This window comes from Hemiscyllium ocellatum, chromosome 36, assembly GCF_020745735.1.
Source record: "Hemiscyllium ocellatum isolate sHemOce1 chromosome 36, sHemOce1.pat.X.cur, whole genome shotgun sequence".
NCBI lineage: Eukaryota > Metazoa > Chordata > Chondrichthyes > Orectolobiformes > Hemiscylliidae > Hemiscyllium > Hemiscyllium ocellatum.
Window position 1 is genome coordinate 43,658,196 of NC_083436.1, and position 26,419 is coordinate 43,684,614.

The 26,419-nt window shown below is 49.6% G+C and overlaps 1 protein-coding gene across 4 annotated transcripts in view; it reads right to left on the reverse strand.

Annotated features, from left to right (window-relative positions):
* LOC132833335 (electrogenic sodium bicarbonate cotransporter 1-like) overlaps window positions 1-26,419 on the reverse strand; it is a 205,798-nt gene that overhangs the window by 14,773 nt on the left and 164,606 nt on the right. For all 4 annotated transcript variants that reach the window (XM_060851518.1, XM_060851517.1, XM_060851520.1 and 1 more), the window contains exons 17-22: window positions 25,873-25,986; window positions 23,485-23,646; window positions 13,300-13,478; window positions 9,630-9,702; window positions 6,853-6,921; window positions 4,043-4,216 (exon numbers count right to left, since the gene is read on the reverse strand). In XM_060851518.1, the coding sequence (XP_060707501.1) occupies window positions 4,043-4,216; window positions 6,853-6,921; window positions 9,630-9,702; window positions 13,300-13,478; window positions 23,485-23,646; window positions 25,873-25,986 (771 nt within the window). The remainder of the gene's footprint in view (window positions 1-4,042; window positions 4,217-6,852; window positions 6,922-9,629; window positions 9,703-13,299; window positions 13,479-23,484; window positions 23,647-25,872; window positions 25,987-26,419) is intronic.

The window sequence follows — 26,419 nt, forward strand, 5'->3', positions numbered from 1 at the left end:
AAAGTTTTAAAAGGGACCTAAGGGGCAACCTTTTCACGCAGAGGGTGATACGTGTATGATATGAGCTGCCAGAGGAAGTGGTGGAGGCTGGTATAACTACAGCATTTAAAAGGCATCTGGTTGGGTATATGAATAGAGAAGGTTTAGGGGAATGTGGGCCAAGTGCGGGCAAATGGGACTGGATTAGGTTGGGATATCCAGTCGGCATGGATGAGTTGGACTGAAGGGTCTGTTTCCGTGCTATACAGCTCTATGTCTGTATATTGTTTACAGACAAACCATCACCTTTGCCCAACTTTCAGCAGCAGAGATAATCAGAAATGCCCAAGGAAGTAGAACTGAAGGGGTATTGAGATCCTCAAAAGTATTCAGGTTGGAGGAATTTACACTGGAATGGGGGTTGGGTGAAGGCCACTGAAGATTTTGCAAATAGAGATGAGCATCTTAAAATTGAGGTGTTACAGAACCAGGAACCAACAGAGCTCAGTGAACGCAGTGAGGGGGAGGTGAGGTCTGACACTAATACTCCTGGTCCAAAGGAACACCAATCGTTCCACACTCCCACAAGTATCCGGGTAACAAATTTTCTTCTGAATTCCTTATGGGGTTCAACTGCCTTACAATCATGGTCCTTCTTTGGTTCAGTATTTCCCACTGGTGAAAATATCTCAACATTTTCTCTCATCTCTCTCAAACCTCATGGTAACTTTAAAGCCGCGATTAGGTCACCCCTCAATCTTCTTGCAGGATCCTGTGTTTAAAGGAAGTCTTTGCTAACAATGATCACTGCCGATGTTATAGGCAAATTGTCCAAACAGCCAGACATGGAGCTATTTAAAATTTTATTTTAACGTCCTCTCTTTTCCTATGGCAATATTTGAATGTCTCAACTTTCCAATTTAAAAATCCCCAATGGATTTCTCAGTCAGCTGTTTACTAACTGGGTTTTTAAAAACGTTTTTGCAAAATCTCCTTTAAGTTTTACTGGGAACCCTTAATCCCTAACCTCAGCAAACTGACACCATTAAATAATTCCTTATTCAACACAAATAACAGCCAGGTGCATGTGGTTCACATGGATTCACTCTCTGGGAGGGGTTTTGGGCACGTTCTTCAGAGGCAAGACAATGAATAAGGATTGAGATGTACTCCCCACAGCCACCTTACTGTTCTCCAGAGACACATGTCAGCTTACAGCTTTGGTAATGACAGAGAGAGGTATTTGCGACGATTTCATGCTCTGACACATTTGTCTGGATTTTTAAGATGACGCTTTGGTGTCTACACTTTAAATTTTTTTAAATTAACCTTTTTTTTAATGAACCTGGTCAGAGATGTTATGAGCTGAAAATGTGTTGCTGGAAAAGCGCAGCAGGTCAGGCAGCATCCAAGGAGCAGGAGAATTGACGTTTCAGGCATGAGCCCTTCTTCAGGAATGAGGAAAGTGTGCCAAGCAGGGTAAGATAAAAGGTAGGGAGGAAGGACTTGGGGGAGGGGTGTTGGAAATGCAATAGGTGGAAGGAGGTCAAGGTGAGGGTGATTGGCCGGAGTGGGGGAGAGGTCAGGAAGAAGGTTGCTGGTTAGGAAGGTGGTGCTGAGTTCGAGAGATTTGACTGAGACAAGGTGGGGGAGGACACCCGGACCAACCAACCCAATCACCCCGTGGCTCAACACTTCAACTCCCCCTCCCACTCCACCAAGGACATGCAGGTCCTTGGACTCCTCCATCACCAGACCATAGCAACACGACGGCTGGAGGAAGAGCGCCTCATCTTCCGCATAGGAACCCTCCAACCACAAGGGATGAACTCAGATTTCTCCAGTTTTCTCATTTCCCCTCCCCCCACCTTGTCTCAGTCAAATCCCTTGAACTCAGCACCGCCTTCCTAACCTGCAATCTTCTTCCTGACCTCTCCGCCCCCACCCCACTCCGGCCTATCACCCTCACCTTTAGATTAGATTACTTACAGTGTGGAAACAGGCCCTTCTGCCCAACAAGTCCACACCGACCCGCCGAAGCACAACCCACCCATACCCCTACATTTACCCCTTACCTAACACGACGGGCAATTTAGCATGGCCAATTTGCCTGACCCGCACATCTTTGGACTGTGGGAGGAAACCGGAGCACCCAGAGGAATCCCACGCAGACACGGGGAGAATGTGCAAACTCCACACAGTCAGTTGCCTGAGGCGGCAATTGAACCCGGGTCTCTGGCGCTGTGAGGCAGCAGTGCTAACCACTGTGCTGCTGTGCCGCCATCTTGACCTCCTCCACCTATCGCATTTCCAATGCCCCTCCCCCAAGTCCCTCCTCCCTACCTTTTATCTTAGCCTGCTGGACACACTCTCCTCATTCCTGAAGAAGGGCTCATGCCTGAAACGTCGATTCTCCTGCTCCTTGGATGCTGCCTGACCTGCTGCGCTTTTCCAGCAACACACTTTCAGCTCTGATCTCCAGCATCTGCAGTCCTCACTTTCTCCCAGAGATGTTATGAAACAGGTGGACCTTCAACCAGGACTGCCTGGTTCCAAGGCAGGGACCTACTGCTGTGACACAAGAGCCCTAGATAACCCACTCCTTTTTGCTCTTTGTACCCAGAACCCCTCTCTCACACAACTTTTCTTCGGCCACTAAATCACCCATGGTAATGTTCATCTATGAGCTCTCACCATTAAATCATCCGTGGTAACTGAGTTATAGAGTCATACAGCACGGAAACACAGTCCATGCCAAACGTGTTCGCAAACTAAACTAGTCTGACCTGCCTGTGCTCCATCCATCTCCCTCCAAACCTTTCCTAGTCATGTACTTACCTCAATGTTTTTTGCACTTTGTAACTTACCCACATCCACCACTTCCTCTGGCTGTCTCTGTGTAAAAAAGTTGTCCCTCATGTCCTTTTAAAAACCTTCTACACTCATCTTAAAAATATGCCCCTAGTTTTGAACACCCCCACCCTGGGGAAAAGATCCTAACCATTCACCTTATCCATGCCCCTCATGATTTTATAAACCTGTATAACGTCACCTCTCAACCTGCTACATTCCAGTGAAAACAAATCGCAGCCTATCCTGTCAATTTTTATATTTCAACCACCCTCCCATTCCCAGCAGCATCCTGGTAAATGTTTTCTGAACCCTCTCCAATTTAATAATATCCTTCCTATAGTAGGGTGTCCAGACCTGGACACAGTGTTCCAGAAGAGGCCTCACCAATGTTCTGTACAACCTCAACATGACGTCCCAACTCCTATACTCAAAGGTCTGAGCAATGAAGGCAAAAATGCTAAATGCTTAATTAGCCACACGGTCTCCCTTTGGTGAAAATTTCAAAGAATTATGTAATGTTTATCTATTATCTGTCACCATTAGATCACCTGTGTTTCCAATCAACCAACATATGTACAGAGCCTGACAGGGACAGGGCAAGACAGACCCCAGCTTCCTTAGAAATTCTAGTTTCTAAGGACAGACCTCTGGAGTAGGTGGGTCTTGAACTACACCTTTTGGTCCAGGGGTAGGTGAATGCTGTTTTATTCTTTGTGCCCATGACTCCGTGGAGGTGGGAGCTGGTCTGGTGCAGATTGATGCTGACAGTGTGCGTCCAATCCCCATACTGGTGTTTTTAGTTAATGGGACCCTCCCTTCTCACCTCCCCATGCCTGTACGGTGATGCTCTTCAAGTTGAATAGCCACTTGTCTGTTTAACAGAGAGAAATGCTTTTGGAGCCGTGTGGGATTTCGAATATCAATATTTAGCCCCACCAAGAGAAAGCAGTGCAAATTCCAACTCCACATGGATTATACCAACCATGTGGGTCTCTCCAGTAGCACAAACATTCACATGTCTGCCCCACTCCAGGGAGAAGGAGGAGGTATTGGATGTGCAGGACAATGCAGGAGGTAGAGATCAAAAGGAGAAAGGAATGAAGATCCAAGGGTGGGATGTTGAATTTGGAGGGACAGAGAAGATGAGGATTGGAGGAGGAAGGGAGGAGAGTGAGGAGATGGGGGGGGGAGGGAGTATGGGATACCTTACCATGACTGGGAAAATGATGGCCGCCACGGTTGATTTGAGGATCCAGAGCATAGCGAGACAGATCACCTGGATGAAGGTGAAGAGGTGAACCCTGCGCAGGGGCACATGGCGCAGGTAGATGAAGTCCGGCTGGTGTTTGGGAGGCATCAGCAGCAATTTCAATCGGTCCATGAACTGAGACAATGAGAACGAGGCAGTTTTTAAACCCAGACAGAGAGCTTTCACAGAAATATACAACACCACTGACACTGGCCACTTGGCCCAAACAGTACCAGAGAATCGCACTGCACTGAAACAGCCCCCATTAACTAAAGATGTGCCCATCCAAACGTAAACCGTTGTTCAGTGATAGGTGCAACGCTGCAGGGGATGTGGTGAAGCAGCAGTTCAGAGGCCCAGGCTGATTCTCCTTCGACTTGGGTTTGAGTCCCATGGCACTTCGTGAAATTTGAATTCGTAATTAAAAACCTGGCCTAACCACAACGATGTAACAACTGATATAAAACCCATCCGGTTCACTAACCCCACAGAGAGCAGCTGTGGCCAAAACAATGAATGCTTTCAAGAGGTTCGATATTGTTCCTGGGGATAAAGGGATCAATGGGAATGGGGGAGAAAATGGGAACAGGGGACTGAGCTGGACGATCAGCCATGATCCTATTGAATGGTGAGGCAGGATGGAAGGGCCGAATGGCCTACTCCTCTCCTTTAGGAAGGGAAATATGCCCTGCTCACTTGGTCTGGCCTCCATGTGACTCCAGACCCACAGCAATGTGGCTGATGTTCACTGTCCTCTGGGCAATTAGGGATGGGAGACAAAGTCAGATCTTGGCAGTTACAGCCACCTCTCATGCAGCAACCAACACAGTGCAGCGCTGACTGAGCCTGTACCCTTCAGCGTGACTCCAGTCACTCAACTCAGCATCTTCCTGTGTCCAAACTGCTCTCATCAGTGAGACTGACAGCCCACAGTGTCAGAATATTGAAACGTGACTCTGGATGGAGGCCAGTGTAGGAGGTGCTGCAGCTGAAACTCACTATGTCTGAAACCTGACTTTGATTCGAGTGGCAGGAAATGCCAACACGGTGGCTCAGTCGTTCGCACTGCTACCTCACAGACCTAGGGACCTGAGTTCGATTCCTCTGTCGGGTGACTGTGTGTGGAGTTTGCACGTTCCATGCCTGAGTGGGTTTCCTCCCATAGCCCAAAGAGGTGTAGGTTAGGTGGACTGAACATGGAAATAGAGGGGTCTGGGTGGGACGGTCGGTCTGAATTTAATGGGCCAAATGGCCTGCCCCGCACTGTGGGGATTCTATGAGTTCATTTAATCTTCAGTCAAGAAAAGGCACTTAAATATTTCTTCTGCTAAAGCGCAGGTCATTTAGAACTGGAATCAGCTTTATTGTCACAGCAAAAAGTTTACAATTCTCCACTTACAGAACCATCTAAGGTCCAAAGTTACCCAGGTACAGCTTCATCAGTTACTGTTCTTAGACACAGAGATGAGGAAGAACACCAGCTTTGTGGGTTTTAGGAATAAATTATAAAATGGAGAGAGGACACAGTTGAGAACAATGTTATTCCAATCCAGACCACACCTAACCTCCAGGCCGTGCTGGGCATCATCTCCGGCCTCGTGAGGCCTAGATCGTTTGTGACAAATCCTTTTAGTTCATGTTTGAAAATAAATCTTCTGCTTTTTTTGGTCTCATAATTATTCACCATCCCATTGTGTTCCCAGGTTTGAACTCCAAACTGTCTGTTGCGACTGGTGGCTGGAATGGGGTGGGCCACAGGGTAATGGGGCAGGGGTTTTACTCCAGATACCAGCCTGACCACCAGAGTGCCATGTTTTTTATTTATTCACGAGATGAGGCCGTTGGTGACTGGGACAGCATTAACTGCCCATTGTCAACCAGATTGCTGTGGGTCTGGAGACGGCTGTTTCCTGCCCAAAAGGACATTAGTAAACCAGATGGGATTTCCTGGCAAGTAACGATGGTTTCATGGTCATCATTACATTCCTAATTCCAGATTTTTATTGAATTCAAATTCCACCACCTGCCATGCCCACTGACAATGGGGCACTCCCTCAGCACTGACCCTTCAACAATGCGGCACTCCCTTTGTACTGACCCTCAGACAGTGCGGCATTCCCTCAGCACTGACCCTTGAACAGTGCAGCACTCCATCAGCACTGACCCTCTGACAGTGCAGCTTTCCCTTAGTACTGACCCTCAGACAGTACGGCACTCCATTGGCACTGACCCTCTGACAGTGCAGCACTCCCTTAGTACTGACCCTCTGACAGTGCAGCTTTCCCTTAGTACTGACCCTCAGACAGTACGGCACTCCATCGGCACTGACCCTCCAACTGTGCAGCACTACCTCAGTACTGACCCTCCGATAGCACAGTACTCCCTCAGCAATGACCATCTGACAGTGTAGCACTCCCTTATCACTGACCCTCCGACAGTGCAGCACTCCCTTATCACTGACCCTCCAACAGTGCGGCGCTCCCTTATCAATGACCCTCCAACAGTGCGGCACTCCCTCAGCACTGACCCTCCGACAGTGCGGCACTCCCTCAGCACTGACCCTCCGACAGTGCGGCGTGATTTAATTTTTTGTCTTTTACGATTATGCACTGAAATAACTTTCAACGTTCAGATGAAATAATTGTCTCTCTGATTATTTTCAGTAACAGATATTCAGACTAACTTTGACAATCGAGGTATTGGTTAATAATTGTCAGACACTTTCTTTGGAATGCAGCTTAAAACCCGTCACTGTTGCTATGGTTACTGACCTGCACACCTTTCAGAGAAGCTACTCCCATGTAGAGGAAAACTCCATAAAGTACTGGCATTGGGATGTACTACAATAAAGGAGAAAGTTAGTTAGAATATTGACTGTAGCCCACAGTTTACAACAACACATTACCTTTATATTGTGCCTTTAACACAATGAAACACTCCAAGGTGCTTCAAAGGAACACTCGAGAAAATTTCAACATTGAGTCATGAGAAGGTACGGGAAACGGTGATGAAGGGAAGGTTTATGAAGGGAGTGCTGGATGTTCATGTGGAGGCAGCTGAAGGTACAGCAGCCCCAGTGATGGAGTTATTCAAATTAGACAGGCCTGAGTCACGGTGATCGACAGGTGAAACCACCACCATTCATCTGTCTCTCACATCAGAAAGCAACTTTCTCATCCTCTAGGACTATGGTACCCCCCATGCCACCCAGGGGGTTGGTTAGCTCAGTGGGCTGGATAGCTGATAAGTGATACCAGCACAGTGTTGGTTCAATTTCTCCATAGGCTGAGGGAACTCAACCTCTTCCCTCACCTAAGGCCCAACTCGTCTAAGGGAAGCTGTGATTGTCCTTTCCCTGCTTTTTGTTTCTTGTTGATGTTGGTCACTGACTCTTGGACTATCAGGAGATGGGTGGGGGCAGACTCCATCTCCAATTACCCCCTTCCCTTCTGAAGTCAATGCCCAGTGTTCCCCATGGGCAAACAGATACAGACACATTCACACAGAAACACTGACACACACACAGACACATTCTCACACACACACACACATTCACACGCATAGACACACATATAGATACATACAGACACATTCACACACAAACACAGACACACTGACACACCCACACACACACACACACATAGACGTGCGTGCACACGCACACACAGACACACAATCTCTTTGAAAGAAGGAAAAACAATTGGTGTTATTCAATTTAAAATCCCACAAAATGGGGACAGTGGCTCAGTGGTTAGCACTGCTGCCTCACAGCACCAGGGACCAGGTTCAATTCCAGCCTCAGGTGACTGTCTGCGTGGAGTTTGCACGTTCTCTGTGCAGCTTTCCTCCGGGTGCTCCAGTTTCTCCCACGGTCCAAAGGTGTGCCGTTCAGGTGAACTGGCCATGCTAAATCGCCCATAGTGATCACTGCGTAAGGCACGGGGGGGGGGGGGGGGGGGGTTGGTGTGGACTCGGTGGGGCAAAGAGCTTGTTTCCATAATGTAGGGAATGTAATCTAACCTAATTGGTTGCCTGAGTGGCACTGGCAAGATGTCACCATAAGGAGGCAGCAGAAACCTGCAGCATCAAAGCCAGCTCAGCAATTCAAGAAAATTCTGCCTCTCGTGAGAGAGAGAGAGTGGATTTTTGTGTGAGAGTGTTTTCTATTCTTCAGAGAAGGTTCACTGAGATGGTCCCTGATTCTGAGGGATTGTCTTATGAGCAAAGATTAAACAGGTTGGGACTCTACTGACTGGAGTTTCAGAAGAATGAGAGGTGATCCCATTGAGACATATCGGATTCTGAAGGGGCTGGACATGAGGAATGTTGTCTCACCCATGATCCTACTGAATGGTGGAGCATGCTCGAGGGGCTGAATGGTCTACATGAGCTGAGGGCATGATTGGCTGAACAAGTATTTCTTGCCCATCCCTAGTTGCCCCTTGAGAAGGTGGGGGTGAGCTGCCTTCTTGAACCGCTGCAGTCCATGTGCTGTGGGTAGACCCACAATGCCCTTAGGGAGGGAGTTCCAGGATTCTGACCCAGAGACAGTGAAGGAACGGCGATATATTTCCAAGTCAGGATGGTGAGGGGCTTGGAGGGGAATTGCAGGAGGTGGTGTTCCCATGGATCTGCTGCCCTTGTCCTTTTGAGATGGAAGTGGTAGTGGGTTTGGAAGGTGTTGCCTGAGGAGATTGGGTGGGTTTCTGCAGTGCATCTTGTACTGAGCATTGATGGTGGAGGGAGTGAATGTTTGTGGATGTGGTGCCAATCAAGCGGCTGCTTTGTCCTGGATGGTGTCGAGCTTCTTGAGTGTTGTTGGAGCTGCCCCCATCCAGGCAAGTGGGGAGTATACCTTGAAAAACTGTAACCAGCTTCCTAAGTGGCAGGTATGATTCCAGCCAATGGAGAATTTACCCGCTGATACCCATTGATTCCTGTTTTGCTCAGGCTCCTTGATGCCACACTTAGTCAAATGCAGCCTTGATGTCAGGGGCTGTCCCTCTACCTCCCCTCTGGAATTCAGCTCTTTTGTCCATGTTTGAACCAAGGCTGTAATAAGGTCAGGAGCTGAGTGACCCTGGCTGAATCCAAACTGGGCGTCACTGCGCAGGTTAATGCTGAGTGAGTGCTACTTGTTAGAGAAAGCGAGAGAGAGAGACAGACAGAGAAAGAGACAGAAAGAGAGTGTGTGTGCGCGCGTGTGTCTGTGTGCGTATATACGAGAGAGAGTGGGTGTGTGGGTGTGTGTGTGTGTGTGTGTGTGTGTGTGTGTGTGTGTGAGAGAAAATCAGTTTGTGCGTATGAGTGAGTGGGTTTGTGTGTGTGAATGAGAGAGAGTGGGTTTATACAATTTTCACTGCACTACCCAACAGAAAATGCACACAATGAAAGTTAAAAATGTGTGCCCAGATTTTGCAAAGTGATGATGTCTCTGGATAGAGACAATGATAAAGGACACACGACAAGCTAAAAATGACCATTTGTGCAGTTAATGTACACCCCCTGAAAAATGTGTGATTCTGGAAGGAATATTTAAACCTGGTACCTTTAGTATGGGAGCTATGAAGACAGATACACCAGTTAGAATGAAGACGATTGTCCCAGTCACACGCTGTTCCCTGGAATGAAACAGCAAGAGCATTTCGTGAGGAGTGTACTATCACAAACAAAACTGAGAGTTAACGTGAAACTATACCGCATTTCACAAAATAAACTCATTGGGGGAATATTATGGAGTTTATGAGAGTGGGAAATGTGAAACATGAGTGAACTAATTGGGCAGGATGTGAAACATTGATCTCCTGATGGTGAAATAAGGTCAGCCACGCGTCAATAATATATTGAGCCTCATACTGTCCTGTGGTAACATCATACTTTTAATATACTAGTGTATTGGGATAGCGAGTTGAGAAGTTTATTATGAATAATTATTTGCATGAATCTAATTTTAATAAAGTCCCTGGGATTCAACCAGTGGCACACACTAATCGTTTGATATCTGGCTCACTCACTGTAATGTAAAGCTGGGAAAACTGTGTGCTGGTCTGTGTAAGGTCAGGGGGTTTCCAGGGAATTTAATTTCACTGAACTAGGGACGGATCAGACACTTCCACCAAAGACCAAGGCTGGAAACGGTCAGTCAGTGCTGAGGAGGACAGAAGAACACAGTTTGGGGACATGGACCATTGGAAGAGGGATCTAGAACTTTAGTTGGGCTGTAAACGGAGCACTGTGTGCAGTTCTGGTCCCCACACTATAGGAAGGATGGGATTGCACTGGAGGGGGTGTAGAGGAGATTCACCAGGACATTGCCTGGGATGGAGATTTTCAGCAATGGAGAGAGGCTGGATAAGTTCCGGTGGAGCAGGAAAGGCTGAGAGGGATCTGAGAGGGATGTATAAGATTCTGAAGGGATTGGACAGGAGGATAGAAAGCAGCTGTTCCCCATGGTCGGAGGCTCAATAACAAGGAGGCACCATTTGAAGGTGAGAGGCAGGAAATTTAGGGTGATTTGAGGATTTGTTTCATCCAATGAGTGGCAGGGATGTGGAATGCATTGTCTGGGAGGGGACACGAGGCAGGAAACCTGACCACCTTCAAAACCTTAGTTGAACGCTTTGAGGGTCATAACAGCCAAGGCTATGGATCCAGTGCTGGGAAGTGGGACTATTGCAGGTGTTAGTTTGTTTTTGGCAGTACAGAATAATGGGCTGAAGGGCCTACTCTGTACAGCTTGATGATAGATGGTGGGGTCAGAGACATGGAGGGGTGAAGTGGGCCTGGGGCCCTGACTGTGGTCGAGTGGGAGGGGGTTAATCAAGGCAGGAAAATGATGAGCTAACAGCGGTGATGGTGCTGTCCAGATGTGTGTGTGTCCACCTCAGAACATTCACCAACACATTCCTGTTCGGGTTTTGAATTCACCTCGGACATTTTCAACTACCCCCCCCCCCCCCCCCCCCCCCCCCACCCCAGTCAGACTGCGTTTGGACAATGTTGCTTCTGAGGGTTCGAATCCCAGGGCCAGCTGAGGCCAGTCCCACTGAGCGGAGAGTGTGACACTCCACAATAACATCAACACTCAGTGAAGAATAAGTGCAAAAACACAAGATTGTCGCTTCCACAATATAAAGGGAGCGTCATTAACGATGGGCCAAATGGCCAACTTCTGCACTGTAACAATTCTGTGATTCTGAGAGAGCAGAAGTGGTGTGTAATTCCTGTCACAACAGCAGAAACAAACGTTTGTATGAGTGCACAGCGTAGGAGCTGGTTCTACCCCTTCAGCCTCCTCTACCATTCAATAAGGTCATGACTGTTACCTCACATTCACATTCCCTGGCTAACCTTCCACTGCTGAGCTTAACACAAACCGAGCAACCTCGATCTGAAAGCAGGCTAAGAGCTCTGTTCCCATCAGTGCTTCGGGGGAGATTCCACCAAAGACTCTCACCCCCCTGAGATTAGATAGTGCCTCTCTAATTAATAGGTGATTTGTGAACAGTGACCCCTCGTCTTGATTCTCCCAAAAGGGGAAACATCATTTACCTGGTCACTCCACCTGCTCAATGCCTCTCAGGATCTTAGATGTTTCAGTCGTCACCCGTTCACCTAAAGTCCAGCTGATGTAGGCTCTGCCTGACCAACCTTTCCTCATAAAACAACCTGCCCATTCCCAGGATTAGTGTGGTATTCCTTCCCCGAACTGCCTCCAAATGTATTTCCATCCTTACCTCAAGAAGGAGACCAATCACTGCACTATGTGTATCACTGCAGGAGTGCTGTTAGCAATGGCCCTGACTAACTGAAGGAAATTACAACCTGTCTCCCTCCCGGGGGTGGGGGACGGGGGAGGGGTTCCTCTCCCAGGATTCAATGGTGACTTTGCCACACTGGCATTCCAAAATCCCAGAGTCGTGGGTTCAAATGCCACACCGGAGGCTTGAGGATGCCATCTTGGATGATGCCCCACGGAGGGTATGCCACACTGTTGGTGATTCAGTGTTGTGGATCACATGCTCAGACTGAGGCACTGCCCATGACCTCAGGCCGGTGTGACCCTGAGCTCTCCTCAGCTCCTCAGTCCCCTGTTAAATATCTTGCCCAGTCTGCAACAGCAGTGCAGACAGCACATTACTCTGTGTGTATCTGTGTGTGTGTGTGTGTGTGTGTGTGTCTGTGTATGTGTGTGTATGTATCTGACTATGTATGTGTGTGTCTGTGTGTGTGTCTGTGTATGTGTGCGCCTGTGTGTATGTATCTGACTATGTATGTTTGTGTCTGTGTGTATCTTTGTGTGTATGTGTGTGTGCGTGTATCTTTGCGTGTGTCTGTGTATGTGTGTGTGCGTGTGTGTCTGTTTGTATGTGTATCTTTGTGTTGTCTGTGTATGTGTCAGTGTGTGTGTGTGTGTGTGTATGTGTGTATGTGTTTGTATGTGTATGTGTGTGTGTGTGTATGTATATGTGTGTGTTTGTATGTGTGTGTGTGTGTGTGTGTGTGCATGTGTTTCTGTGTATGTGTGTATGTGTGTGTGTGTGCATGTGTTTCTGTGTATGTGTGTGTGTGTTTCTGTGTATGTGTGTGTGTGTTTGTATGTGTCTTTCTATCTGTGTGTGTGGGAGCTTGCTGTACACAAATTCATACCCGTGGTTCTGCGTGATGAGCGTTTGAAAGCATTGACTGAGTTGTTTCTGACTGTCTAGTGTTTATGCACAGACCCTCTGCATGCTGATAGTAGGGGCGATGGGAGGGCAGTGGGCCTCTGCATGCTGATAGTAGGTGCGATGGGAGGGCAGTGGGCCCCTGAGTTTCTTCCCGACAATCACAGGAAAACACAACCTCCAGACCTCACACTGACAGGAAGGAGCAGGGACTCCACCTAAACAGGGGCCTAGTCACTACATTCTGCCTGAGTCTACAGTGAAACGCAGAGAGAGAGAGAGAGAGAGAGCAATAAGACAGTCGGAGGGTGTTGGACAGGGAGAAGCAGGAAATATTGAACTGAGGCCAAAATCAGGCTAGCAAACAGCTTAGTAAACAATAGAGCAGGCTCGAGGGGCTGAATGGCCTGCTCTGCATCCTATATGGTCATTATTCTGCTGCCAGTATCTCCTTCCTAACAGTTAGTGCCAATCAGACCACTCAATGGATGTCAATGTTTGAATACTCTGCCCATAGACCTTAAGGACAGCAGCCAATGAGATGATTCCTACCTGACGCCCAGAAACCTGGGCAGTTCCCCAGGGGCAGATGTCTCTGTCTCCATCCTTAAGCTGTCGATGTGTGCGATGGAGATCACAGTGGCTGCGACGTACCATGGCAACCCCATCACCGAGCAAAGCGCCATTAGGATTGCCACCCAGAAGAGATCAAGATGATAACCAGCCCCTTTCTGTATGCAAAAACACAAACCATTTCAGTCCACTCAGGATGCATTGTAGGAAGAATTACATCATTCACTCCACTAAAATTACAATGATCAAGGGAAGAGAAGGTTAGACTAACAAACTCAATAAAATAGATGCAAGTCGTTCAGAAAATTCCCAAGCAATGTGACATCAGTCAATTCTGAGATAATGAGCTCTCGCCACACTGTCGGAGGGTCAATGCTGAGGGAGTGACGCACTGTTGGAGGGTCAGCGCTGAGGGAGTGATGTACTGTTGGGGGTCAGCGCTGAGGGAGTGCTGCACTGTTGGAGAGTCAGTGCTGAGAGAGTGCCGCACTGTTGGAGGGTCAGCGCTGAGGGAGTGATGTACTGTTGGGGGTCAGCGCTGAGGGAGTGCTGCACTGTTGGAGGGTCAGTGCTGAGGGAGTGATGCACTGTTGGAGGGTCAATGCTGAGGGAGTGCTGCACTGTTGGAGGGTCATTGCTGAGGGAGTGCCACAATGGTGGATGTTCAGTGCTGAGGGAGTGCCGCAATGTCGGAGGGTCAATGCTGAGGGAGTGCCGCACTGTTGGAGGGGCAGCACTGAGGGAGTGCCGCACCGTTGGAGGGTCAGTGCTGAGGGAGTGCCGCACTGTTGGAGAGTCAGTGCTGAGGGAGTGCCATACCGTTGGGGGGTCAGTGCTGAGGGAGTGCCACACTGTTGGAGGGGCAGCACTGAGGGAGTGCCGCACTGTTGGAGAGTCAGTGCTGAGGGAGTGCCATACCATTGAGGGGTCAGTGCTGAGGGAGTGCCACTCAGTTGGAGGGTCAGTGCTGAGGGAGTGCTGCACTGTCAGAAAGACATTTTCTTGACTCAGATCCGATCTGCTTTCTCCGGTAGATATGAGAGTCCCGAAGATTTACCATTGGGGATGAAACCGTACTTGAGGGGCCGACAAAGATTCATCAAGTCGTACTTTAATCAAATGGATAGTAACTTTGTGAATTGCTGTGTCGGGGGGTCACTGTGTCGGGGGGTTACTGTGTCGGGGGGGTCACTGTGTCGGGGGGGGTTACTGTGTCGGGGGGGGGTCACTGTGTTGGGGGGTCACTGTGTCGGGGGGTCACTGTGTCGGGAGGTCGCTGTGTCGGGGGGGTCACTGTGTCGGGGGGGTCACTGTGTCGGGGGGTTACTGTGTCGGGGGGGGTTACTGTGTCGGGGGGGTCACTGTGTCGGGGGGTCACTGTGTCGGGGGGTCGCTGTGTCGGGGGGTGGCTGTGTCGGGGGGTGGCTGTGTCGGGGGGTTACTGTGTCGGGGGGTTGCTGTGTCGGGGGGTTGCTGTGTCGGGGGGGGTCACTGTGTCGGGGGGTTACTGTGTCGGGGGGTCGCTGTGTCGGGGGGGTCGCTGTGTTGGGGGGTCACAGTGTCGGGAGGTCGCTGTGTCGGGGGGTTACTGTGTCGGGGGGTCGCTGTGTCGGGGGGGTCGCTGTGTTGGGGGGTCACTGTGTCGGGAGGTCGCTGTGTCGGGGGGTTACTGTGTTGGGGGGTCACTGTGTCGGGGGGTTACAGTGTCGGGGGGTCGCTGTGTCGGGGGGGTCGCTGTGTTGGGGGTCACTGTGTCGGGAGGTCGCTGTGTCGGGGGGTCGCTGTGTCGGGGGGGTCACTGTGTCGGGGGGACACTGTGTCGGGGGGTCGCTGTGTCGGGGGGGTTACTGTGTCGGGGGGGGTTGCTGTGTCGGGGGGTCACTGTGTCGGGGGGTCGCTGTGTCGGGGGGTCGCTGTGTCGGGGGGTTACTGTGTCGGGGGGGTCGCTGTGTCGGGGGGGTCACTGTGTCGGGGGGTTACTGTGTCGGGGGGTCGCTGTGTCGGGGGGGTTACTGTGTCGGGGGGTCACTGTGTCGGGGGGTTACTGTGTCGGGGGGGTTGCTGTGTCGGGGGGTCGCTGTGTCGGGGGGTTACTGTGTCGGGGGGGTTGCTGTGTCGGGTGGGTCACTGTGTCGGGGGGTCACTGTGTCGGGGGGTCGCTGTGTCGGGGGGTGGCTGTGTCGGGGGGTGGCTGTGTCGGGGGGTTACTGTGTCGGGGGGTTGCTGTGTCGGGGGGGGTCACTGTGTCGGGGGGTTACTGTGTCGGGGGGTTGCTGTGTCGGGGGGGTCACTGTGTCGGGGGGTTACTGTGTCGGGGGGTCGCTGTGTCGGGGGGGTCACTGTGTCGGGGGGTTACTGTGTCGGGGGGTCACTGTGTCGGGGGGTTACTGTGTCGGGGGGTTACTGTGTCGGGGGGTCGCTGTGTCGGGGGGGTTACTGTGTCGGGGGGTCACTGTGTCGGGGGGTCACTGTGTCGGGGGGGTTGCTGTGTCGGGGGGGTCGCTGTGTCGGGGGGGTTACTGTGTCGGGGGGTTGCTGTGTCGGGGGGTCACTGTGTCGGGGGGTTACTGTGTCGGGGGGTCACTGTGTCGGGGGGTTACTGTGTCGGGGGGGTTGCTGTGTCGGGGGGTTACTGTGTCGGGGGGTCACTGTGTCGGGGGGTCCCTGTGTCGGGGGGTCACTGTGTCGGGGGGTCGCTGTGTCGGGGGGTCCCTGTGTCGGGGGGTTACTGTGTCGGGGGGGTCGCTGTGTCGGGGGGTCGCTGTGTCGGGGGGTCACTGTGTCGGGGGGTCGCTGTGTCGGGGGGTCACTGTGTCGGGGGGGTTACTGTGTCGGGGGGTCGCTGTGTCGGGGGGTCGCTGTGTCGGGGGGTTACTGTGTCGGGGGGTCGCTGTGTCGGGGGGTTACTGTGTCGGGGGGTCACTGTGTCGGGGGTCGCTGTGTCGGGGGGTTACTGTGTCGGGGGGTCGCTGTGTCGGGGGGTCGCTGTGTCGGGGGGTCACTGTGTCGAGGGGTCGCTGTGTCGGGGGGTCGCTGTGTCGGGGGGTCGCTGTGTCAGGGGTCGCTGTGTCGGGGGGTCACTGTGTCGGGGGGTCGCTGTGTCGGGGGTCGCTGTGTCGGGGGGTTACTGTGTCGGGGGTCACTGTGTCGGGGGGTCACTGTGTCGGGGGGTCACTGTGTCGAGGGGGTCGCTGTGTCGGGGGGTTACTGTGTTGGGGGGTCGCTGTTTCGGGGGGTCACTGTGTCGGGGGGTCACTGTGTCGGGGGGTCACTGTGTCGGGGGGTCACTGTGTCGGGGGGGTCACTGTGTCGGGGGGTCACTGTGTCGAGGGGGTCGCTGTGTCGGGGGGTCGCTGTGTCGGGGGGTCACTGTGTCGGGGGGTCGCTGTGTCGGGGGGTCACTGTGTCAGGGGGTCGCTGTGTCGGGGGGGTCACTGTGTCGGGGGGTCGCTGTGTCGGGGGGTCGCTGTGTCGGGGGGTCACTGTGTGGAAGTCAGCTGTTGCATTTCCCTACCTACACCTTGACAATATTTCTTTGTCAACAGGGTCTTTTAGGTGGTTGTGAAGGACACTGTATAAATCCAAGTTCTTTCCTTTGAACTCCTGTGACAACTTTAATTCTTAACAGCAGGTATTTATTGATTCCATTTCCTTTATCCCTACCTCAGGAATTTATCTCTTGCCAAGTTAGCATGACTGGCCAGCTTGATCTACCCTTTCCTCATGAAGTAGGAAATGATACTGCGAGTCACCGGGGATGTGCAGCAAGAACTACCCCCCTACTCCCCCACCCTCCACCTTCCACTGCTCCCGCTCCAATGAAAGGATGACAGATACAGAGCGTGAGCAAATGAAGAATTGGGGATTACAATTTACTTGGAAGAATCAGCTGGTAAACTGTACACTGGGGCAGGGACAGCAGCTGCTCCTCATGGTTCAAGCTCCTGACTAATCAGTTCACTCCTTAAGCTGAAAATATACCCAGCCTGCTCGAAACGTGAATGAGACACTCCATTATCCTGTTCGGCAGAAATCTTTGTTCTCTTTCATTTCTCGTGATATCATGGCATTCCCAAAACACGCCAAATCAACATCAAGACTCACAGGGACAGACCGGGAGATTTACAGGGAGACTCCAGGAGATTTACAGGGACAGACCAGGAGATTTACAGGCACAGATTGGGAGATTTATAGGGACAGACCAGCAGATTCACAGGGACAGACCGGGAGATTTACACGGACAGACCAGCAGATTCACAGGGACAGACCGGGAGATTTACAGGGACACTCTGGGAGATTCACAGGGACAGACCAGCAGATTAACAGGGACAGACAGGGAGATTTACAGGCACAGACCGGGAGATTTACAGGGACAGACCGGGAGATTTACAGGGACAGACCGGGAGATTCACAGGGACAGACAGGGAGATTTACAGGGACAGACCGGGAGATTTACAGGGACAGACCGGGAGATTTACAGGGACACTCCCGGAGATTTACACGGACAGACCGGGAGATTTACAGGGACAGACCGGGAGATTTACAGGGACAGACAGGAGATTTACAGGGACACTCCAGGAGATTTATAGGGAGAATTTGGAAGGCTTGCATGGACAAACCGGGAGCTTTGGCTCCAGAGACGGGGATTCGTGAAACAGATGTGGATGCCAAGACTGGCTGTAATGACAATCTCCCAAAAACACATACCACAAGAAAACAAATGTCACAGTGGATAAAGCTATGTACCACCTGAGCAGGCAAATTACTAAAAGTTCAATGGGGAGATGATGATGTCGTGGTGATGTAACTGGATTAGTAATCCAGAACTCAGGCCAATGCTCTGGGATGTGGTTTCAGTTCCCACTGAGACAGAAAGTAAAATGTGAATCAATAAAAATCTGCAATTAAAAGCTGCTCTAACAGTAACCATGGTCATTGTTGTAAAGGTCCACCATTAATCACCTTCCAGATGTTAGATTTCCTTCTGTTCTATGTTTCTGACATACTGCCTTAGTTTAAGGGCAATCAGGGACAGCCCACAAACACCAGCCAATGTCTGGATCCCGTACAAGAATAACAAAAAGCAGAAACATTACAGCCACCCAAAGTGCAGTTCAGCTCCACCAGCTTGGGTTTGTAGCAGCCTCTATCAGAGACTCCTTTTCTCAGATCAATCCAGTGTGGAAGCAGGCCATTCAATCCATCAAGTCGACACTAACCCCATCCCAACATGCATCCCACCCAGACCCAATCCCTCTAACCCTGCATTTCCCATGGCTATCTGACATATCATTGGCAATTTAGCACGACCAATCCACCCTTGCCTGCACATAGTCATAGAGTCACAGAGATGTACAGCATGGAAACAGACCCTTCGGTCCAACCCGTCCATGCCGACCAGATATCCCAACCCAATCTAGTCCCACCTGCCAGCACCTGGCCCATATCCCTCCAAACCCTTCCTATTCATATACCCATCCAAATGCCTTTTAAATGTTGCAATTGTACCAGTCTCCACCACATCCTCTGGCAGCTCATTCCATACACGTACCACCCTCTGCGTGAAAAAGTTGCCTCTTAGGTCTCTTTTATATCTTTTCCCTCTAACCCTAAACCTATGCCCTCTAGTTCTGGACTCCCCGACCCCAGGGAAAAGATTTTGTCGGTTTATCCTATCCATGTCCCTCATAATTTTGTAAACCTCTATAAGGTCACCCTCAGTCTCTGATGCTCCAGGGAAAACAGCCCCAGCCTGTTCAGCCTCTCCCTGTAGCTCAGATCCTCCAACCCTGGCAACATCCTTGTAAATCTTTTCTGAACCCTTTCAAGTTTCACAACATCTTTCCGATAGGAAGGAGACCAGAATTGCATGCAATATTCCAACAGCGGCCTAACCAATGTCCTGTACAGCCGCAACATGACCTCCCAACTCCTGTACTCAATACTCTGACCAATAAAGGAAAGCAAACCAAATGCTTTCTTCACTATCCTATCTACCTGCGACTCCACTTTCAAGGAGCTATGAACCTGCACTCCAAGGTCTCTGTTCAGCAACACTCCCTCGGACCTTACCAGAGCAAACTCACACAGCCAGTTACCCGAGGCTGGAATTGAACCCGGGTCCCTGGTGCTGTGAGGCAGCAGTGCTAGCCACTGAGCCACCGTGCTGCCTGTACAAGGAACCACACTTACAGCTCAGCAGTGACCAGTGCCCCTGGTGCCCTGCAACCCCACGGCCCTGAGTTCCTGACTGGTTTTACTCCTCCTTCACAGAAACAGCTTGCTGACATGAGATTGAAATTTGTCCAGCAAATCCGACTTTAATTTTCTCTCATTAAATGACCTAATTTCTTTGATTTGAAGGAGAGAAGTTGTAAAGATTGAGACGTCGACATTTATAGGACTACTACCCTTTAGACATACACACCAGGGAGAACACCTCCACCATCAGCAGGAAAGCTCACCACCCCATCCTGACCTTCCGGAGCATTCCTTTCTCCATCGAACCTTTCCTTGATGCTAGTTACTTTCTGATCTCACATCAGCCCATGTCCCTTCTCATTCACCTTACTCCCGAGATTGAAGAGTTTATATCCCACAGAGGTTTCTTGGTAAAGTCCAGACTCCTCCCACCAGCTCTCAGTCTGATGATTTCCCCCAGTATTGGCCAAAAGGTTAATGGCACGGTGAGTCACACCTTGAGGTACCTGTGCACCGAGCTCTGGAATGACTTCTTTAAATGTCTCCACCCCTCTGTGTGTCTGTCTGTCTCCCCTCCTTTGAGATGCGCCTTTAAACTAACTTTTTGACTGAGCTTCTGTTAGTCTGTCCTAATGTCTTGTTAAGTGGCTCAGTGTCAATATTTTGTTTGATAATTTCCCCAGCGCAGCACGGGGGGGCATTTTATTGTGATAAGAGACTATGTAAATGCGAGTTGTTGTTGTCAGGAGGGACGTGAAATGTGCTGACAATTCAATCGCTCCCAATTTTTTATTATCCCCATCTCGCTGGGAACAGTGGAGTTGAAAATCCCAAACGCTGTTACTGGTGTAGTGCTGAATGGAAATTTAAATTAAAATAGTATTAAAAAAAAGCAAGTTAACATGATGGCAAATGAAACTGAAAGGTCAATGTCTTATAACTGAGGCACTCACCTCTGACTCATGAGTAATAAAGAATGGAGCAAGATTTTCTCATTGAAATTTTGTTTCATTTTATACTGGTTTGTGTTTGAGCCTTTGGAGTCCAAATTCTACATCTTTTACTTGATTTTAAGTTTAGCAGTTGCCCCTAGATCCACAGACCTCTCCCTGATTAATTCACAGTGTAGTACAAAAAACTGAAGCAATTTAAACTGGTAATGCGTTTAAGAGAGACAGTTCATCTGATATATACAAAGTTAGAAACCACACAACACCAGGTTATAGTTCAACAGGTTTAATTGGAAGCACTAGCTTTCAGAGCGATGCTCCTTCATCAGGTGGTTGTGGAGAATAAATTCTGTGTCTTACAATCGTGTACTCCACAACCACCTGATGAAGGAGCGGTGCTCTGAAAGCTAGTGCTTCCAATTAAACCTGTTGGACTATAACCTGGCGTTGTGGGGTTTTTAACTTTGTACACCCCAGTCCAACACTGGCATCTCCAAATCAGTTCATCTGGGGACCACTGTTCCAACCAAGGAATGGGGGTGCTAAGCAAACTCCAAGTGTTAATTTAGTAACCACCAGGGACCTTGGTAATACTGAAAGGACACTGTTCTAACATCACTCCACCTTTGTGAGCATGCACTGGTGACCACAGTTCACCCCAGTGGCTGCCCAGCTCTTAGGGACGTCCTGAATTCATGAAAGTCCTTCTTTCCTCCATTTCCACAAGGACAGAAACCTTTCCACCAATCATCAACACTCCCATTCTTCATGTTCCTGATGCCATTCCATTACATCGAGGAGAAACTAAACACAATAATATAGCTTCTATTTTTGCTCTCTTTAGAGAAGTATTAATCCAGGCCGGAGGCTGTTTTGCTGTGGAGCTAACACATGGCTCAAAGTAATGCCAACTGCATGGGTTCGATTCCTGCAGTAGCTGGGGTTGACTTGGGAGCTGCTCCTTACTTGAGGCAGAGTGACACCTCTCAAGTAACGTAACCAATTGTCTCTCTCTAACTGACAGCTCCCTTGTGGACTTAGGTTCCTACCTGCGCCATTTAGTATCTCATGGTGGTTCAAACAGGACTGTTCTCAAACAAGCTGTGGCACTGAGCTAAACAAAAACTGGATGTTCTAAACAAAAACTGGAATTGCTGGAAAAGCTCAGCAGGTCTGGCAGCATCAGAGAAGAGATTCCTGATGAAGGGCTCTGGCCCGAAACGTTGAATTTCCTGTTCCTTGGATGCTGCCTGACCTGCTGTGCTTTAACCAGCAACACATTTTCAGCTCTGATCTCCGGCATCTGCAGAGCTCACTTTTTACTCAGAGAAGAGAAACCAGAGTTAATATTTCAACTGCAGTGACCATTCCTCAGACCTAATGGTACCGAGGAGAATGTAGGTTTGTATGCAGAAGATAGGGTGGGGGGAGTGGGGTGGGGGTTTAAGGAGTAAATGATAAGTAGAGGGAGAGCCAAAGAGAGAGAAGAGCAGTTAGACAGATAAAGGAGTGGGGGTTTAGATTAGAGTGGTGCTGGAAAAGCACAGCAGGTCAGGCAGCATCTGAAGAGCAGGAAAATCGACGTTTCAGGCATAAGCCCTTCATCACAATTCCTGGTCTTTTGTCCGAAATGTCGATTTCCCTGCTCCTCGGATGCTGCCTGACCTGCTGTGTTTTTCCAGCACCACTCTAATCTAGACTCTGATCTCCAGCAGTCATCACATTTGCCTAGACAAAGGAGTGGATCACAATCTGGCCAGGGGGGGTGAATAGCTGTTAATGAGGGCTGTTAGAGGCTAACAGTGGGAGGAGCGTAATAGCAGATTGTGTGATAACAAGGCCCGGTGTGTGGGGGTTGGGAAAAGGACATGGGAGAGCTCAGGTCTGAAAATTGTTGAACTCGGTATTAAATCTGGAGGGTTGCAGGGTTCCCAAGTAGAAAATGTGATGCTGTTCTTCCAGCTTGTGCTGAGCTTCACTGGAGCACTGCAGCAAGCCTGGGACAGTGATGTTGGCCAGGGAACAGGGTGGGGTGTTAAAGGGGCAGGCATGTGGATGATATAAAGGCGGGTGATGGAATGGTCTGTCAAAGAGATGGATTTCAAGAAAGCTATAGAGGAGGAAGCAGAGCTGGAGAGGTCAGTGAGGGAATTCCAGAGCTTCGGATCCAGGCAGCTGGAAGCATGTTGGGATGATTAAAGTCTGGAGTGGATCAGATCAAGGATTAGAGGAGCATTGAGATCAGAGAGGATCTCAGGCTGGAGCAGAGTGTCAGTGTCTTTGACGCCGTGTGGCTAATAACAGCGTAAAGTTCCACTGACCTCAGACCCAGTAATTAAAAATAACGAGAAATCAGATGATGACAACAAATAATTGTGTGTGTGTGTGTGTGTGTGTGTGTGTGTGTGTGCGTGTGTGTGTGTGTGTGTAGTGAAACAGCACAGAGGGGGGAAACAAGTGGCACAGTTCACAGGCTCACTGTTGGTGCAGAGGGAGGAGGTTGGAACAGGAGCAATCAGCTGAGGCAGATGTGCCTGGAAATGCAGGATCACTCACCACGCTGGTCGCATTCTGCACAGGGTGGGGTCTCCGGGGGATTGGGGGCAGGGAGTAGGGACTTTCAGGGAGGGAGAGAGACTGTGGAGGCCCATGGAGTGGAGAAGGTCAAGGGGAGGTGTGGATAAAATGAATAAGGAGAAACAGTTTCCGGGAGAGTTGGTATCCAGATGATACAGGTATAAGGTAATTAACAAAACAACCTGAGGAAGAGGTGAGAGTTTATGAAATGCAGTGAATTGTTGTTGTAATCCAAAAGGTGCGGCCTGAAAGGGCAGTGGAAACAGATTCAAATGTAATTTTCTATAGGGGGAGCTGGACACACCCTGGATCAGGAAAACCATTGCCAGACTGTTTGGGGAAGGGTGTGACAAAACTGGCTAACTGATTCAAGGAGGCATGAGGGGCTGAATGGCCTGACTCACCAGCACATTTGCATTAAGCAAATAACACTGACCTTGAGTTTGTGCTCCTTCCTGTTGACTATCACCGCGGTGACTTGTTGGTCCATGAAGATCAGGATGGTGATGAGCAGAGCCGGGAGCCCGGCCGCTAGGCACACCCACCATGGGTTACCACCGAAAGGGGGAACAACCCAGCCCCGGTTTGGACTGGTTGGCTAAAACAAGAAGAGGAAAGGGGGAGGTTGAATCAGACAACCCGATCAATAACCACCGTCAGTAACAGACATTAGAACAACACAACACCTGAACAGCCTGAAGTCTTCAAAGGGGGTTGCAATAAACAGCAGACAGTGGACTGTCATGTGAACGCACATCACACCCTTACCTGAGGAAAGTCAGACTGGCCATTGGAGACAGTTCAGATAAAGTTCGCTCGGCTGATCCTGGGTGTGAGGGGCTGTCGTATGAGGAGAGGTTGAGTAGGTTGGACACACACACATTGGAATAGTTGTGAAGATGTATTGGACTAGTAATCCAGAACCTCAGGCCAACATTCTGAGGATGTAGTTTGAAATGGCAGATGGTGAAATGTGAATTCAATAGAAATTCGGAATTAAAAACCTTGTCTCATGGCGACTACTGTAGACTGTTGTAAAAACTCACCGTGTTTAGGAATGTCCCTCAGAGAAAGAAACCTGCCATCCTTACCCAGTCCAGCTGACCTGGGACTCCGGACAGCAACATGGTCAACTTTACCCTTTAGGATTAGGGTTAGTGTTGGGGTTGGGTTAGAGTTAGGGTTAGGGCTAGCTTTCAGGGTTAACATTCTCATTGGCATAACTAACTGAACTTCTCATAAGCAGGAAGGATTTTAATCATGGAGATAGTGAGGAGTGGAGATGCTGGAGAGCGAGAGTGGAGCTGGAGAAATTACAGCAGGTCAAGCAGCATCAAAGGAGGGTGGGGTGGGGGGGAACGTTGACATTTCAGATCGGAAACTTTCATCAGGGCTGGTGACCATCGTGATGAAAGGTTCTGACCTGAAATGCTGACTTGCCGTGCTCCTCTGATGCTGCTTGACCTGCTGTGATTTCTCAGGGTCCACTCTTCTATCCACTCGGCATTTCAATTTATGTAAATGCGTTCACTGGCAAGTCAATCCATAACAAGAGGATAGGGATGTGTTGAAGCCAGTTCAATAAATAGGAACTGTTGTAACGTGGTGTGATGCCCAGTGTTGGCATCTTGTTATATTCTGGTGCCTATCTACTGATGGACTATAGCTAGCAGGGCATGCTGCCACCAAATCCCTTTCCCCAGCTCATCTCTGTGACCCTAACCAGGGAGAGTGCTTGAGGGATAAATCCTGTCCAGGACACCAGGGAGATCTCCCACAGCTCTTCCCATAGTGACCATGGGATGGTGAGTAGTCGGTGCTGGGGGATGGACCACAAATAAGTGTCAGTGGAAAGCAGCAGTAATTCAGTACAGGGTACATTAACTCAGAGATAACTGAAATTTACTAAAGGTGGCACAGTGGCTCATTGGTTAGCCCTGCTGCCTCACAATGCCAGGGTTCTATCTATGTGGAGTTTGCACATTCTCCCCGTGTCTGCATGGGTTTCCTCCGGGTGCTCCGGTTTCCTCCCACAGTCCTAGGACGTACAGGTCAGGTGAATAGGCCATGCTAAATTGTCCATAGTGTCCATGGATGTGTAAGTTAGCTGCATTCATCAGGGGGAAATGCAGAGTTATAGGGGGATGGATCTGGGTGGATTACTCTTCATTGGGTCGATGTGAACTTGTTGCTGTTTTCACACTGCAGGGATTCCATGATCTACTGAAGAGGGCAGATTGTGCATCTCCATGATATTATATCCAACTGCTCAACTCTTCATATAAGGGCTGTTATTAGATCAAGATGGGCAGAACTTCAGCTTAGAACATAGATTAACCCTTTCATTCCCATAACCTGATAATCAATATGACTGAAAAAGGAATTGGTTAAACAGTTGAAAATGAAAAATGTGTTAGTAGTCCTAGCCAGATCAGAGCTGAGTGGCCTCCTCTGTTTATGAGACAGTGAAAGATCACATTGGAGAACATGTTGGCAATGCAGAATGGAAGTTCTGCAGAATGATTAAGTCAGAATTATTTGGCTGTCAGTAGCAAATGTTCAGCACATGCCCATTGTTTCAAACCCTCCCAGACCGCAGCGTGTATCACCCCCAGTGTCCAACCTTACAATGGGGCTAACATGCTGGGATCCATACTCTGTCAAAGGTTTGATAAAACACAACACAGCTGACAGTTAAAAGGGACCGCTTTACTGAGGGGAATTGATTTTTCAATTCAACGATAAAAGGAAAAATGGAAGGCAGAGTGAGGGAAGACACCTCCCGTTTTTAAGGTAATGACCAAGAATTGTGTGATTGACTAACCTTGAACTCGCTTGGCACTATAAGCTTTGGTGTATCAACTCCAACCAGAGCATCAAGTCCACAGAAGATCAGGATGGCCAAGATGATGGCAAAGTCACTTATCAGCTTCCGGATCTGATGGGGAGAGACAAAAAAACAAGGAATAATGACATGCCCCCCACACACAATTGAGCAACAAATGCTAAGCTAGCCAGCGACCCTCACTTCCCTGAAGAAGGGCTCATGCCCGAAACGTCGATTCTCCTGCTCCTTGGATGCTGCCTGACCTGTTGTGTTTTTCAGCAACACATTTTCAGCTCTGATCTCCAGCGTCTGCAGTCCTCACTTTCTCCTTCAGCGACCCCCACTTCCCATGAAAGAATAAAAAGGCCATCCCAACACCAGTTAGTAAAAGGACAATTCGCCTTCTGAGATGTTTGAGTTTTTCTCAATCATAAGTTCTTTTCCTCTCTGATAGACTCTGGAATTGGCAGAACTAAATAAATCTCAAAAGAACTACAGAACGGTCCTTAATTTTGGGGTCACTGAATCTAGCCTCACACTTTAA